This window comes from Scyliorhinus torazame, chromosome 4 (genome assembly GCF_047496885.1).
Source record: "Scyliorhinus torazame isolate Kashiwa2021f chromosome 4, sScyTor2.1, whole genome shotgun sequence".
Lineage (NCBI taxonomy): Eukaryota > Metazoa > Chordata > Chondrichthyes > Carcharhiniformes > Scyliorhinidae > Scyliorhinus > Scyliorhinus torazame.
Window position 1 is genome coordinate 188,195,512 of NC_092710.1, and position 17,033 is coordinate 188,212,544.

The following is a 17,033-nucleotide window of genomic DNA, read 5'->3' on the forward strand; positions in this document are numbered from 1 at the left end:
ACCCAACATACAGGCTATATAGGGAGACCCCCATAGAGTGACCCCACAGAGACCACCAAGACAGGGTGACACCCCACAAGACAGATTCCCCCCCCTCCCCAAGATAGGGTTAACCCCACCCAAGTTAGGGTTAACCCCCAAGATAGGGTGACCCCATACATATGGAGACCCCCACAAGATTGACCCCCTCCAGAAAAGATCCCCCTGTCAGTAAGCCCCCCACCCCCCTGCAGAAAAGAGAACCCTTTCAGAGAGATCCCTGTCTGGAACCCCCCCCAGAAAAGAGAAACCTGTCAGGGTGCCCACAAGAAAAGAGCCCCCTGTCTGAAAGCTTGACAAAGGCAGTAAAAAATGTCACAGTTGCACACTCACCTGCTGGCTCAGTTACAGGAAGCACCATGTGTCATTTCCTGGAAAGAAAATGCAGTGCCCTGTGTTTAAACGCCTCCGATCCTTGAGCTGCAAGCCATTCATTCATTTCCCTTTGTGGACTATGATTGGCAGCTTCCACACACACACAACTGGTAGCCTTCGTTCATTCATCTTTTTCGTGGTTCAGTAATTCTGAAGTGCTGTGACCACAATATTTACAAACATCAACCACTTCAAAGAGAGTTAAGTGCTGTCAATTTCCAGCTTAGCACTTCAAAATCACTTAAGCGTGAAGGGGAGTGATTGGAATGCACTTAACTCTCTTTGAAGTGGTCATAATTTGGGAGTAACTGACTTAAGGGGGCATTGGCCCGCCGTGTGGTCCACCACGTCCAGGCCTCAGTGGGAAATAATTATGGTAATCCTCACCCACGTGCTTCCTGGACCGGGGAAGTGTCTGGCCCACTCAGTGGAACTTGCATCCTCTTAATGACCTATTTGCATCCTCACATGGGTGGGAGCCACAATTCTCCCGCTAGCGGGAGTCCGGAGCATCGCAGCGCCAATCCATTTTTACCCCAAATGACTGATCCTCCGCCATATCGGGAACCCCGCTGCAGGCGGCAGAGAATTTTGCCCTCTGTCTTTAAGACACTGTAAAACCTACTACTATCACCAATCTTCTGGCGATCAGCCCTAATGTAACCTTAAGTGACTCGATGCCAGATTTACTTTATAATCCTTTTTTGACATGCCTTGGGGTGCTTTTTAAATGCAAATTGTTCTGAGTTCTTCATGCCACTGGCTATTTACTGTGTAATTAGGGCAGGTTAATAGGGTGGTGCAAAAGGCATATGGGACACTTGCTTTTATTAACCGAGTCATAGATTACAAAAACAGGGAGGTCATGTTGGAGTTGTATAGAACTTTGGTGAGGCCACAGCTGGAGTACTGTGTGCAATTTTGGTTGCCACAGTATATGAACAATGTGATTGCACTGGAGGATTGCAGGGATGATTCACCAGGATGTTGCCTGGGATGGAACATTTAAGTTATGAAGAGAAGTTGGTTAGGCTTGGGTTGTTTTCGCTAGAGCAGAAAAGATTGAGGTGTGACCTGATCGAGGCGTATAAGATTATGAGGGGCATGGTTGGGTGGATAGGAAGCAACTGTTCCCTTAGTTGAAGGGTCAGTTACGAGGGGGCACAAGTTTAAAGTCAGGAGGTTTCAGAGGGATTTGAGGAAAAATATTTTTACCCAGAGGGTGATGACAGTCTGGAATGCACTGCTTAAGAGAGTGGTAGAGGCGGGTTGCCTCACAGCCTTTAAAAAGAACCTGGGTGAGCACTTGGCACCCCTTAACATTCAAGGCTATGGCCCAAGGGCTGGCAAGTGGGATTAGGTAGGCAGGTCAGGACCTTTCATGCGTTGATGCAGACTTGATAGGCTGAAGGGCCTCTTCTGAGCTGTATTATTTTGTGATTCTGTGAAATATGCAAAATAATGCAAACATATACATAAACTAAACTATAAAACTATATTTTGGAAATCGATCTAAGTTTTTCTCCCTGAGACCTTGGGTTTGAGCTTTGTGTTTTTCCAGCAGCTTTCTTTTGTACGCCATTCCCAAGGTTGGCAGCATCCAGGCTTGCTTCTGGACCCTGCTCTGCGCTCCCAATGGCTGCCCATTTGTCTCTGATCAGTCATAATTGAGAGCTTTAGAATCTTCTGTGGTGCCATTTTCTGCTGATTTCAGTAATCCAATTGATCACACTGGAGTCCCTACCCTCATTAAGGATATACACATATTAAGGATTACGAGAGTAAGATGTATTTCCCATTATTTAGGTTGGATCCTAGAATCTGTGATTTTCTGATGGCGATGTCCTGCAAGCATTGGATTTGAGTTTACCTCAAATTCTTCCTCCCCTGCCTTTGAAGGTTTTCTGGCAAGAAATCGTCCTCTGTTCAAGATAGCAATGGTTACAAGTAATGGGCATAAATCATGCCATCAGTTCAGTTCAGAATGCATAACCTATTCTAGCAGAAACCCTCCATATGGAGGTTTAGAATGATTGCCTTAACTCTTGTTTGTTTTTCAGTTCTTTTCATCATGGACTCCATTGTTCCTTCCGCTCTGCACACTCTAATTTCTTAAACGATTGTACTTAAACTTTCCACTTTTACTGTTTTTTCTTACTAATCTTTATTTTCTCTGAATTATTCACATCTTCACTAGCAACTTGAAAGACTACATTTTTTTTCTTTTGTTGCTTAAATTTACCAATAATTTTCTCTTCTTTCCAAATATTGACTTCTTGATGGGCTACATTGGGACTGGGCTCTCATTAGTATCTTCGCACATTGCAGTTATTTTGTGTTAATGTTGCCAATGATTCTTGAGAGTACGTTACAGCAGAGCCTATTCCTGTCCTCACCTGATGGCCACAAGTTTGCAGCAGGAATAGTTTAATAGCAATTAATTTTAGGAACTTGGGGCCTCTTTTCCTTTACCTGAGCAAAGTTCTAAGGCTAACTCTATCCCTGACACTACCTTGGCAGAAATCAACACCAATCCCAGGGGATTGATCCTGGGTGCGGCCTGTAAACTGTTAATCACTGAATAAGTTGACCTTTCCAATGGCAAAGCAAATAATTTTTTTCTCTAGTTAAATATGTGGAAAAGATTTATATTTCTGCCAGTTATATTTGTCAACCACTAGCTTGCTGCATATATATGACACCAGTTCTTTTTGCTATTATCAATGATCATTCCAGTATTGTTTGCATTTAATTTTCCAGTATTCGGTCTTCATCTTGGTTAATCATTTTAAAGTATTTTTAATATGTTGCATTTTTATTGTGCATAGTCCCAGTTTCAATTGGACTTGATGAAGCTTTCTTGTTTACATTGGTTTACTATTTTATGCTCTCTTTTAAATTACATTACTGTATGGTGCTTTGACAATTTTCTTGACGTTACGATTAAATTATTATATTTAGCATTTAATTCAGTTTTCACACCCACAATTTTTTTTCTACCCAGGTTCGCTTCAATCCCAATCTTGATGCCCACGGATGGATCCTCTCAGCTGGGCAATCAGGGATTGTCCGAGCACACTGTGTGCAGAGCCTTAACACACACGTGAGCAGGAAACTGATTAAGGAATATCAAGCACAATTCAGTTCCATGTTCCAGCCTACAGAAGCTGAAGGAGTTGAGAATCCCATTCTCCCAACTGTCATGCACAGTGTAAAAACTGCAGTACAAACAGAATAATGTGCATCAGCGTGGCTGGAGGATTTAACAATACCACTCTACTGAAATGCCACCGCAATCAGTTTCCCATGAAACAAATGCAGTGGTGATTCGAATCTCGCCTACTGGATCCAACCAGGGCACAATAACTGAACGTGGCACAGGTATGCCTTATCTGCCAGTTCAGCAGTGTATGTTTTTCTAAAGTTTGTTGTACAGAAGAATATGTCTTCTTTAAATGTGTTACTGGAAATCAATCCATTGAATCGGACACATGATTTTTCAGATGAAGTAGGCAAACCTCACTTCCAGGCTTCTTTCACTCTCATCTTTTCAATTCTGCTGTGAAATTGAGCAAGCTTTTTTAGTCCCTAAGTATTGCTATTAAACTTTTTTGAATCTTAATGAGATGTAGGGTTTTTGACTTTTTTGAACAACGCTTTAAGGCCAATGTGGTCTGTGTGGACTTGTGTCTGATTTCACAAGATTGGATTTGGGCAGGATTTTAGCTGCTAAGAACAGTTTTACAAAACCCCTGTTGTTAAAATCATGAAATGTCGCACAATTACATTTACAGGTTGCTTTTATTTTAAAGTGAGCCAAAAGCAGTTGTCCTTGTTTTACTGCGTGTTGGCTTAAGCCTGCACCTCCAATTTATGGCCAGCCATTAGGTGTTCAGATTCTTCTGGGGTACAGAATTGATGCAAATTACTAAAGATTTTCAATCTGAGAGCTGGTTTTGTGGTTCGTGGCCTGTTTGGAGCTTGTTATAAGTAAACAACACCATGTCAGCTTTATATTTAAGCACAAAAAGGACAGAGGTTTAGTGTTTACCTAGATAACATGTTGCCTCGGTTGAATGGGCTTTTGTCTGCTACATACAGAATTTTATGTGATTTATAACAATAACTGAATTTGAAGCAAAATAGCTTCGTATTTGGGTGGAAATAAGTTTAAACCTTTCTCTTAACTGTAATCGGTAGTGTAACATAAGAGATCAGTTTGGACTCTAGAGAATTGGATATACCCTTTCTACATATTTCCCTGGCATTGTGCAGGTGTAAAGATATTTGTGCCACAGAGGATGCTTCAGCAAGTTTTCTTTAGTTTCAGACAGAGGTGCCAGTTTTCTTAGAATAAATAGAAAAGTAATCTCACTGTGTCTACTGGGACTTGTCAGAACTTGCTAATGAGGGGCCACAACTTTAAGCACCTGTGGTTCTTGTCTGTGTAGCTTTTCTTAAGTAAAAAAGAAATAATCAGTACTCGAGAATTCCTATTGAATAAATATTGGTGGAAACTGATTTTCCCTTTATAATTTGATTATCATTTCATGATTTTTACAACTTGACTATTGTAAAATGGGCAACGGTCAATTTGCTCACACTGAGCATTGTTGTCATTTCCATACTGCTTTTTTGAGGTTAAATAATGCACTGTGTGTAAAATTAGGCTTTTAGCTGTCAACCTTTCTTAAAAATTAAACCCTTGAAAAATTCCATGCTTCCCCTCCCCATCCTGAAAAAAATCCTGTAAAGTTAAATCAGAATTCACAATTTTTCAATTATTTTGTAACGGTGATATCTGTTTTATAATAATTTGAATATAACCAATGGTGTATTATCTCTTTTTTATATTTCTCTTAGGTTTCTATTTTATGTTGTGTATTTCATTTATTTGCTGCTGCACATAGTTTGGGCATTCAAAAATCAGTAAATCTGTAACTTACTGATGTAGTTGGGTGCATCTTGATGTACAGCTACCTCAAACGCAAAATAATTCCGTTTTTTTGTAAAGTTTCATACATGCTTTATTGTGATCAGAAGATGTAGAATTACTGGATTATACCCTTAATGTTGGTGCACCGACTCTTCAGTTGTTTCATCTTCTTAGCTTTACCACTGAGATTGTTTTATTCTGGGATACAAAAGATAATCACCACATCTCACACAGTGCTTCCGTTTGCATGTATGGTAAACTATCACACAGGAGATGTGTGCTGAATAAATGGGAGAGATCTATATCATTTGTGTGGCTGATTCACATCCCTCCTCACACCTATCACAAGGACTGTCTGCATATTGAAATTCTAGATCTACTATGATCAGTATAGGTTTTTAAATTATTGTCTCCTTTGCTTGGTAAAATCACAACTTACTCATCTCTCATTGTAGATACAGAAGCTGATACAGAGACCTGCACTTTCAATACAGATGCATCTAAACTACCAGCTATATATAACTTGCTTTTTCTCATTGTACAGAATATGACATTAAAATTGTTCAATTTTTGAAGTTGCTGGCTAACTGCAGTAGTATGATTCTTTATTGATTGCTATGTCATGCAGCATTTTAACCTTCAATAATGTGTTCTCACAAAATTGGAAGAATGGTTAGCTTTATTCCTATTTGAAAATCTATTAGATAGACATAAGTCACTTTTAATATGCAGCTTGTAGAGAGGTAATCTGGTGACATAGATGTCCCCATATCAGTATTTTGTCCTATAATGTAATACCCCCTGTATGCCTTTAATTCGTGCTTTGATTTCTTCATCTGTAAATTGTCAGTCATGATGTGAAAATCTGCTGCAAATGAATTTTGACCGCACGTTAATAAGTTACTTATTTTAATGCAGTTCCCACATTTAACTTTGTTTTCAACTTTGATCCTCTCTGGGCAAGGCATCAGACAAGTGACTTATCCCTGGTCTCTTGCCAATTCTACTCCTGTATCCAGCCGCTAACTGCTGGTAGGTGATGATCCAGAGATCATCCCTTCACCATTCCATTTGAGAATTACCTTCCTAATTAATATGACTGAAATTGAAAAAAACCTGTAGCCTGTTGCCTGGAGAATTATAGGTATTCACCTACTTTATACTACTCTGAATGTAGCATGTTAATATCATCCTGCTCTTGAGGTGCAGTTTGGTCTAGGTTAGTGTGCTGACATGTTCTATGAATCTTGTGCTGTCTGAATTAAAATAGAATAATCATAATACCATGAAAGCTGGGTCAACAAAAATAAAACTTTGAGATAAAGTCATTCATTCAGCTAGTTCATGCGTGACAGAGCTCAGTCCCAATTGTTTTAACCTATGCACTAATATGGTGTAAAGTAAAATCGTTTTACCTTTTCGCCCACTCATTATCTTTGATGAACCACCGCGTGATCATTCTCCCTTGCCTCATTTGGCTTAGGATATCAATTGGAGAATGGCACATATCTGGGATTTTTTTAAAAATTGTATTCCAAGTGAGTTTTTGGATAAGATGGGCTCTATTCTCCTCCTCCCCTCCACCCCATACTTTGTCAAGCTTAAGGTCTGTTTTATTTTATTTTTATTTTCAATCTCTACTTGCCACTGTTCTGATATGATTAGAAATTCAGATGTTTTCATTAGTTTCCTAAAATGTTGCAAATGTAAGTTTCATAGGTCTCATCATGCCAACATCACTGTTGAAAGACAGAATCGAATGTTACACACTTAGTTTAATCATCATCTAGTACACATGGTTAAGCTTAACATGGCGATGTGTTAATCCAATTTGTTAAGTAATTCATTTCCGAAATTACAAAATTGTGGATGCCGTATGGAGATTAAAATGTAGCTTTTGGTTATAAGATGCCCCAATATTGTTTGAGTTATTTCAGATCCCTTATAAATACGTTGTGGTCCAATCAAAAGATATATGCTTCTCAGTTGCAACTTCAGGGAAGCTATGTGATATACTGAATTTTGGGCATGCACACAACATTATATCCTGTTTTGGTATAAATAAAGTGGTTGCACTGTTGGATACTTGGCATGGAGGTGTAGCCAACCAGATTGAATTTGACGTTGAAATAGTATCCTCAGGTTACGTATATAACCTTTTAAAATATTTCTATATGATTCTTATAAAAGGGTCAAATGAACCCTCCTAAACAGGTAAGTAAGTGGGTGGTTACATAAGGTCTAATACATGTTTCAAAAAATGCTAATTTCACACACTATTTTCCTCAAATCTCTATTTGTTGGTTCTTTCTTTGCTATAATATTTGTCTTCACAAATCTTTTTTGTCTTTTGAAGTGATTTTCAGTGGCTAATCATTATGTTTTCTGGCTGCTACATTTAAAGAACACTGAACTTTTCAAATTGGTATGATATGGTTCTGTTATGCATATGTATAATGTGTTAAGTCATTCAGAGATTTCATTAGGAACACAAGTCAAAGATTTGTTAGCAATTATTATCAAAAGACCAGTACTTCATTTCCCTTATTTCCACTATTTAGTTAAACTCCCAAATAATTTTGTAGCCAAGTTGGTAGAATTCTGACAGTCCAGTTACCCAATCCAGTAAGGCTGATGCAGTTACTGTTCCCATCACAGTTCTGGAGTACAATCTTTATTTGAAAAAAATAAGAAAGTATAAAAAGTCATCTGAAATCGGATATAAAGAAAATAGCTGCGCATTTTTATTTCTCTCCATCATATACATTTTGTAGAAGGGAAAGTGTTTTTTGATTGACTATAGCAATGTAACTGCCCACCTTATTTCCAAAATTGGTTCCTGCTGGTTAGCATTCCATGAAGATTTTAGCTGAGATCAAATTATTTACCCTTTACAATAAATTTCTCAACTGCTTTCTTGATATCATGTTATTGTGATATTTACTGTAAATATATGTCGACCTGTATTTTAGTAATTAGAGTATGTATGATTCATATTCTTGCATACTCAGGCTTAAAAATTGTCTCAAACTGAATGGTTATATAATTTTATATTTAAATGTTACTTTAGCCCTGAAGTCATAATATACAATTAAAACACTTCATTTTTTTTTAAACTGCCTGCTTTCTTTCCCAGGTTTATCTGGGTAACATTCCAGTGACTTTCTAAATAAGGTGGTAACTTTTTTTTCTTATTGCAAGGGCATTATTTAAATCGAGCCTTTGGAACTCATAACAAGTTTTTATCAGCCTCTGAAGGCTCCAGGAGTTAAAGATTAATCTCCCAGAAGAAAAATCACTTTTAAAATATCAGGTGGAGAAAATAGGGTTTCTTGTGGATTTTAAAAGTCAACTCTAAATGCGCTTTCTGGTGTGAAATTGAGTCATGAAGAAATAATCTTTATTGTCACAAGTAGGCTTACATTAACACTGCAATGAAGTTACTATGAAAATCCCCTAGTCGCCACATTCTGCCGCCTGTTCGGGTACACAGAGGGAGAATTCAGAATTCTCAGCTGGTATGGGAATTGAACCCGCGCTGCTGGCCTTGTTCTGCATTGCAAACCAACTGTCTAGCTCATTGAGCTAAACCAGCCAAATAAAGACCAGGAAGGTCTAGGCACCAGTCTGTACTGAATTGGGTTGGAAGCAAGGTAGACATCTTGGGTTTGCCTGAACTATGGGTAACAGAGGGGGAAAAGAATCATCCAAGTTTCCCTTTTGTAATCCTGTTACTCCCACTGAAAAGGTGTACGTTTAGATGTCATGTGAAGGGAGTACTGGTTTCATTATAATATCCCTAGCCAGTTAGCCTGCCAGTGTTATTTTACTTTCGATCAACCTGATTATGACATGCTTGGAAATTCATCACAATGATTAACAGTATCAGAGCCAAGCTTCTGAGAAATCCATGCATATTTGCTGAATTTGGAGAGTGTACTCTCTCCCATTAGAGAGCCAGCCTAGTACTGAAGACCATAGACATTGGTTGACAGCAGCTTAAGTTTAGTGTCTCCCCCAAATGGACACAGGAATGCTGCTGGAGTTCAGTTAGTAAAACCATATAACCTACTAGTACTGAACACTAATAAGTAGCTTCTTCAACCTGGACAATTTTACCTACAAGCATATTGACTTGTAGGCTTATCTGAAGATGACTGGAGAGAACCTCCTTCCTCTCAGTGATGCACGAACTACTCACAATCCCAATTCGTCATCTGTGCCCTGGAGTACTGAGGGTCTGCATTCAAGCACTGTCTAATTAAATTTGACATGAAAGGCTGACTTACAGGGCTGGATTTGTCAGCCGAGCCTGCTGCAAGATCACCACAGATGGGACGGGGTCCATGTAAAGGTCCGCTGGCCTCGGGCTGGAATATCTGGTCGCCAAGCGGGCACAGCTGAAAAATCCCACCCACGTTTGTCTCTGATATATATGTCATCCCAGATCCAATTCAGCACTAAAGAGAGGTTGTACTTCACTCCCTTCTCCAAGAAAATAACTCATAGTTGACCATCAGATTTTTAATAATGCTTTTAACAGGCATGGGCATTGCTGGCTAGACCAGAACTTATATTGTCCATCCCTAACTGTCCTTGAGAAGATGGTGGTGAGCCACCTTATTGAACCCATGCAGTCCATGCGGTGTAGGTGCACCCACAGTGTTGTTAGGGATGGAATTCCAGGAATTTGATCCAACACCAATGAAGGAACAGCAATATGGTTCCAAGGCAGGATAACGTGTGGCATGGAGGGGAATTTGCAAATGATAGTGCTTCCATGCATCTGCTAGATCTTTTCCTTCTTGATCGTAGAGGTCCTAGATTCGGAAGGTGCTGTGAAAGTGCATCTTGTAGATTGTACACACTGCTGTTGTGCGTCGATGGTGGAGGGAGCGGATGTTGGAAGTAGTTGATGGGGTTGACACTTGTGTGGCATGAATGTTACTTTTGTAACACACTTGTGTGGCATGAATGTTACAACCTCACTTTTGATCTAATGATGGTGGGAAGGTCATTAATGAAGCAGCTGAAGATGGGTTAGAACATACAGTGCAGAAGGAGGTCATTCGGCCCAACGAATCTGCACCAACCCACTTTAAGCCCTCACTTCCACCCTATCCCCATAACCCAATAACATCTCCGAACCTTTTGGACACTATAGGCAATTTAGCATGTTCAGTCCACCTAACCTGCACGTCTTTGGACTGTGGGAGGAAACCGGAGCACCTGGAGGAAAACCACGCAGACACGGGGAGAGCGTGCAGACTCCGCACAAACAGTGACCCAGTGGGGAATCGAACCTGGGACCCTGATGCTGTGAGGCCACAGTGCTAACTGCTGTGCTGCATGGTTGATAACTACCCTGAGGTACTCCTGCATTGATGTCCTGGACCGGGGATCATTGACCTTCACCACAAACTTCCCTTGTGCTAAGTCCAACTAGTGGAGAATTTTCCCTTGTTTCCAATTGATTTCAGTGGATGTACTCATGACGCTGTGTGGTGAATGTAGGATGTTAGATATATTGGATTGTGAGCATTCAGTTGTATCAGAACGAATATATGGAAATAGAGTCGGAGTGAATACCAGTGTGTTGTTGCATGAGAAATAATGTATTAATGAGAAAATAAGTTCTTTGCATATTCAAGCTGATGAGACATGGGCAGAGGTTCATTGAGTGGTATTACCGGTGGGTTATAGAAAGGCGGTTTTGCAGGTAGCGCACGAGGTTCCAATAGGGGGTCATTTAGGAGTAAATAGAACTCGAGCAAAAATATTAAAATATTTTTTATTGGTCTGGACTGCATAATAATGTAGTTGAATTTTGCTGTACATGTCACACATGTCAGGTAATAAGTAAATCTCAGGCAGAAATCAAACCAGCACCTTTAATACCCATTCCAGCATTTGAGGAACCTTTTACTAGGGTCCTAATTGATGGCGTGGGACCCCTGCCTAAAACATAAAAGTGGGAATCAGTATCTTAACCATAATGGATGTGTCTATTAGATTTCCAGAGGCAATTCTATCAGGAAGCAACACGTCTAAGAGAGTTGTTAGAGTATTTAACCAAATTGTTTACTAGATGTGGACTACCAAAAAAAATTCAATCAGATTAGGAATCCAATTTTATGTTGAAGTTATTCAATGAAACTATGGATAGCTGAGGAATAAAGCAAATTAATTCAAAGGTGTATCGTCCGGAATCACAAGGGAAATTAGAAAGATGGCATCAGACTCTAAAGACCAAGTTGAGGGCCTATAGTCGGGATTATCCAGAGGATTGGAATAAAGGAATTCCAATTGTACTATTTACAGTTAGGAGTGCACCTAATAAATCAACTGAATTCAGTCCATTCAAATTGATTTTTAGTCGTGAGGCGCGAGGACTACTTAAATTGGTGAGTCAAATTGGTGAGTCAGCATTCAGAGACTATGTTGTTGGACTATGTGTCAAATTTTAGGAATCGATTAACTAGGGCTGGTGCCAGGTGTGGCGACCCCCACCCCCCCGGAGAGATTATTCGGATTCGAAACTCGGGTGGTGAGGTGGTGTCTGCACCAGACAAAGTCAATGGGGCGTTTGAAGTGTTCTATAAGAACCTTTATACATCAGAGCCGCCTGGGGAGGGGTCAGGTATGTTGGAGTTCTTGGAGGGCTTAGAATGTCCCAAGGTGAAGGAAAGAGCAGGAACGGTTGGAAGAGCCATTGGAGACAAAGGAGTTCTTGATAGCGAAAGGGTGAATAGAGACGGGTAAGACCCTGGGGCCTGACAGTTCCCGGTGGAATTTTATAAGAAGTTTGGAGGGCAGTTGGTACCATTTATTAGTGGATATGTTTGAGGCTCCGATAACAGGGAGATCCCTACTCGAGACACTGATGCAAGCATCCATTTCACTTATTTTAAAGAAGGATAAGGACCTGGTGGAATGCTGGTCTTACCGCCCTATTTCTTAATTGAACTTAAATGCTAAGATATTGGCCAAGGTATTAGCACTGAGGCTAGAGCAGTATCTCCATTAAGTTATTGGGAAGGATCAGACGGATCTTGTTAAAGGCCGGCAATTGTCATCTAATGGTGGCGGTTGTTAAATGTGGTGCTGTCCCCGTCGGAGGGGCAGGACCAGAAGTAATTGTTACATTGGGTGCCGAGAAGGCATTCAACCGGGTAGAATGGGGGTATTTGTTTACGATATTGGAAAAGTTTGGATTGGAATCCAAGTTTGTGTCTTGGGTACGATTGTTGTACAAAGCCCCGAAAGCTAGTGTCCGCACAAATTAAATGAGCTTGGGGAATTTCCAATTAAACAGGGGTGCCCCGGGCATCCCCCCCCCCCCCCCCCCCCCCCTCACCTCTTACTCTCATTGGCAATAGAGCCTTTTGCCATTACCTTGAGGGCTTCAGGCAGGTGGAGGGGGATAATGGGGGGGGTTGGAGCATAGGGTGTCCCTGTACGCCGATGATCTCTTGCTGTACATAACGGACCCTATTCCCACCATGGGCGGCATGATGGGGCTGCTGAGGCACTTTGGCTCTTTTTCAGGGTATAAGTTAAACTGGAAAACATAGAAAATAGGAAGAGGCCAATCAGCCCTTCGAGCCTGCTCCAACATTCATTATGATCATGCCTGATCATCATGTTCAATGCTCTGACCCGCCTTCCTCACCATATCCCTTGACCCCTTTAGTTTTAGTTTATAAATTTAAAACATCCAATTCATTTATTTTTTAAATGAAGGGGCAATTTAACATGGCTAATCCACCTACCCTGCACATCTTTGGGTTGTGGGGGTGAGGCCCACGCAAACACGGGGAGAATGGGCAAACTCCACACGGCCAGTGACCTGGCGCCGGGATCGAACCCGGGTCCTCGACGCCGTGAGGCAGCAGTGCTAATCACTGCACCACCGTGTCGCCCACCATGATCCCTTTAGTGAGTGCTTCCCAGTTAATCCCCGGGGAAGGGAGTCAATTTGGTAGTTCCGGATGGCTGGTTCCAACTTTAGGTACCTGGAGATTCAGATGGCCTGGGATTGGGCTGCATTCCGTAAACTGGTGGGTAGTGTCAAAACCAATTTGCAGAGGTGGGACAATCAGTCTCTGTCTTTGGGCAGGGTTCAGTCAGTCAATATGAACATTTTTGCTAGATTTTTGTTCTTGTTCCAATGTTTGTTGATTTTTCAGTGTCGTGATCAGAGAGCCACATAGGTGTAGATGGAATAAAGGCCATGTAGAGGGTCTGACCTGAGAGCCTGTTCTCACCAGTGAAATATTCGGCAAATCTGGTGGTTGTCTACAACGTAAAAATATGGAGACAATTTGGTACCATTTTAAATTAGGGGCAGGATCGAAGCTGGCTCCAATCTGTGCGAATCATAAGTTTGAGCCTGTGAGGTTGGATGCCATGTTTGGGGTATGGGAGAGGATTGTGTTTGAAAGAATTGAGGATCTGTTCCTGGAGAGATAGTTTGCCAGCTTATAAGAGCTGTCGGTAAAGTTTGGGTTCTCATGATCTGACTCGTTCAGATATTTACATGTTTGCAATTATGCTAAACATCTTCCCGACGTTCCCAGTGGTAGCTCTAACTTCACTATTAGAACTGGTTCTTTCGCTCACAGGGTTGGGGGAAGGGGGCATTTCTGCTTACCATAGACTGATTATATCGGAGGATTCAGTATCAGCGGAGGGGGTTAAGGCCTAGTGGGAGGAGGAGTTGGGGCCTATGTTGGGTGATGAGGTGTGGAGTGAGGCCCTGCGGAGGGTAAGCCCCACGTCATCATATGCGAGGCTTGGCTTTATACAACTTACGTGATATATATGGCTCACCTGATTTGGCCAGGATGAGGCGGTTCTTTGCAGGAGTGGAGGACAAGTACGGGCGCCGTACAGGGGGTCCGGCCAATCATGTGCATATTATCATAGAATTTACAGTGCAGAAGGAGGCCATTCAGCCCATCGAGTCTGCACCGGCTCTTGGAAAGAGCACCCTACCCAAGGTCAACACCTCCACCCTATCCCCACAACCCAGCAACCCCACCCAACACTAAGGGCAATTTTGGACACTAAGGGCAATTTACCACGGCCAATCCACCTAACTTGCACATCTTTGGACTGTGGGAGGAAACCGGAGCACCCGGAGGAAACCCACGCACACACGGGGAGGACATGCAGACTCCGCACAGACAGTGACCCAAGCCGGAATCGAACCTGGGACCCCGGAGCTGTGAAGCAATTGTGCTATCCACAATGCTACCGTGCTGCCCTGATATTCTGATCATGTCTCAAGCTTGTGGGTTTCTGGGTTTCCTTTAGTACCATGTTGTCAATTCTGAAAATTGAGCTGTAGCCTTGTCCCTAGGTGGCCATATTCGGGGTGTCGGGCTCGCAGAGCTGCAGATAGGCAAGGGGGGCAATGTGCTGACCGCCTTATTACTGATAGCCCAGGTGTGAGTGCTGATGGGATGGGGGGCAGTTTCTCCAACAAGTGCCTCGTGGTTGGGGCATCTGATGGAGTTCCTATACCTTGAGAAAGTCAGGTACACCGTGAGGAGAGCAACTGGGGGGGGTTTTACCAAAGATAGCAGATATTTATTTTGTATTTCAAAGAGCTGGACACGTTTGTTGCTAAAGGGGGGGGAGGGGTTAGGTGCTTTTGGAGGGGTGGAGCTAGGATTTGGGGGGTGGTTGGTGAGATTGGGGGGGCTGTTATTCTGATTGGTTATGTTTTAACTTTGTATTATGTATAAAATAAATAGTTGAATAAAAATAATTTTTCAACATCTAGAGCTGGTGAGTTGGCTAGGAAACATTTAAAATTGTCACAAGGTAATAAAAAAAGGCAAATAAGAGATCAAAAAGTTGTCGTTTTGTTAGTGGGGAGAAAGTACTCGTATTGTTAAGAATGGTAGGTGACCTATTAAAAGCATTATCAAATTGAAAGGAAATTGAGTGAGGTGAATTATTTGATAAGAGTGCCAGACAGAAGGAAAACTCATTGTGCCTTGTTAATATGTTCAAAAGATATTTTGATAGAGAAGTAAAGGAGGAGGTGCTAGTCATTGTAACTCGGGGAGAATGAGACAAATCCAGATGAGTCAGAATTTGGCATTCCTCAAATTAAATAGGATAATGAGGAAGTAGTAAGAAATTGGGATTAAGTATTGAATTACCTTCTGGAGGAAAATCAAAATGACCTAAAAGAGTTATTACAGTCACATAGAGCTGTATCAGGGAATAAATTAGGAAGCACAAAAGTAATTATGTATGATGTAGATGTCGAAAATCCTATTCCCATGAAACAACATCCATACAGGCTAAGTCCACTAAAGTTAGCACAGGTACAAAAGGAGATTGAAAACATGCTTAAGAATGATATCATCGAAGTGAATTGCAGCGACTGGAGTCACGGTACCACAATTGGATGGAATTCAACGATTGTGTGTGGACTATAGAAAGGTTAACACATTTATGAAGCCAGATTCATATCCTGTGCCACGTTTGGAAGACTTAAAAAGGTGGGACAAACAAATTTTATTACCGAACTTGGCTGACTTAAAGGTTATGGGAAAGTATCTTTATCAGACAGGACAATGGAAGTTTTGGCTTTTGTGATGTCAAATGGTCTGTATCAGTTTAAAGTCATGCCTATTGGAATGAAGAATGCACCAGCAACATTCCAAAAATTAACCAACAAGGTAATTTCTGGACTAAAAAATTGTGCAGTGTACATTGGTGGTTTGGTGGCAGTCAAACATGGAGGAAGCATTTGAAACATTTAAAATAATTATTTGATTGACTACAGGAAGCTGGATTGATGGTATATTTGGATAAAAATGAATTTGCGAAAGCTCAAGTCACATTCTTAGGCCATACAATTGGACTTGGTCAGATGGCCCCACGGAATGTGAAGACAAAAGCTTTTGGAGAGTTTCCAATACCATCAACAAGGAGAGAAGTTGAGATTTCTGAGCATAAATGGTTTCTACCAGAAATTTGTTCCAAATTTCAGCAGCATGGTTGCTCCACTGACAACTTCTGAAAAAGCACAAGAAATTTCAGTGGACATCGAAATGTCAGGAGACATTCAATAATCTGAAGACTAAATCACTGCATTAGTGTTGATGATACCTAATTATTCCAAGCCATTTAAGGTGGCAATTGATGCAAGTGATGTGGATGTTGGTGCTGTACTGTTGCAGGAAGACCACAAAAGAATCCAAAGACCTTTCGGTCATTTTTCTCTTCAAAAGAAATTTTCGACCATCAGGAAGGAGACATTGAGTTTGGTCTGGGTTTTTATGTTTGACATTTATGTTGGTAACAATTCATTGGAGCCAATTGTATATATACACCATAATCCATTAAAGTTTTTGGTTAAAAATCAAAATGCAAGACTGTTCAGATGCACTTTATTTTTACAACTATTCAAATTAAAAATTCAAATGTGGCAGGAAGAGAAAATGTGATTACTAATGCTTTCTCACGACTGTGAAGTGTGAGAAGACTGGAACATTCGAAGGTGAAAACGAAAGATTGAAATGGACTATACTCATGTTTACATTTGCATGGTTAAAATGTAAAATGACATGTATCTTATAGAGTATAAGTTGTGTTTAATCATGAGAAATGTTTAGAGTTAAAAGGCTTTGGATAAATGAAGCCATCTGTTTATGTTGCT

General features: G+C 40.9%; 1 protein-coding gene across 2 annotated transcripts in view; it reads left to right on the top strand.

The window, feature by feature from the left end:
• The window catches only part of gtf3c2 (general transcription factor IIIC, polypeptide 2, beta), a 151,784-nt gene extending 144,531 nt beyond the window's left edge, over positions 1–7,253 (top strand). Inside the window, exons 18-19 of one of the 2 annotated variants that reach the window (XR_011940701.1) lie at positions 3,419–3,795; positions 5,806–7,253. Coding sequence is in view for 1 of the 2 variants with exons in the window: in XM_072499005.1 (XP_072355106.1) it covers positions 3,419–3,652 (234 nt within the window). In the remaining variant the exon portion in view is untranslated. Of the gene's footprint in view, positions 1–3,418 lie in introns of both variants that reach the window. The other variant, XM_072499005.1, reaches the window with a different exon arrangement.
• The last annotated feature ends 9,780 nt before the right edge of the window (positions 7,254–17,033 follow it).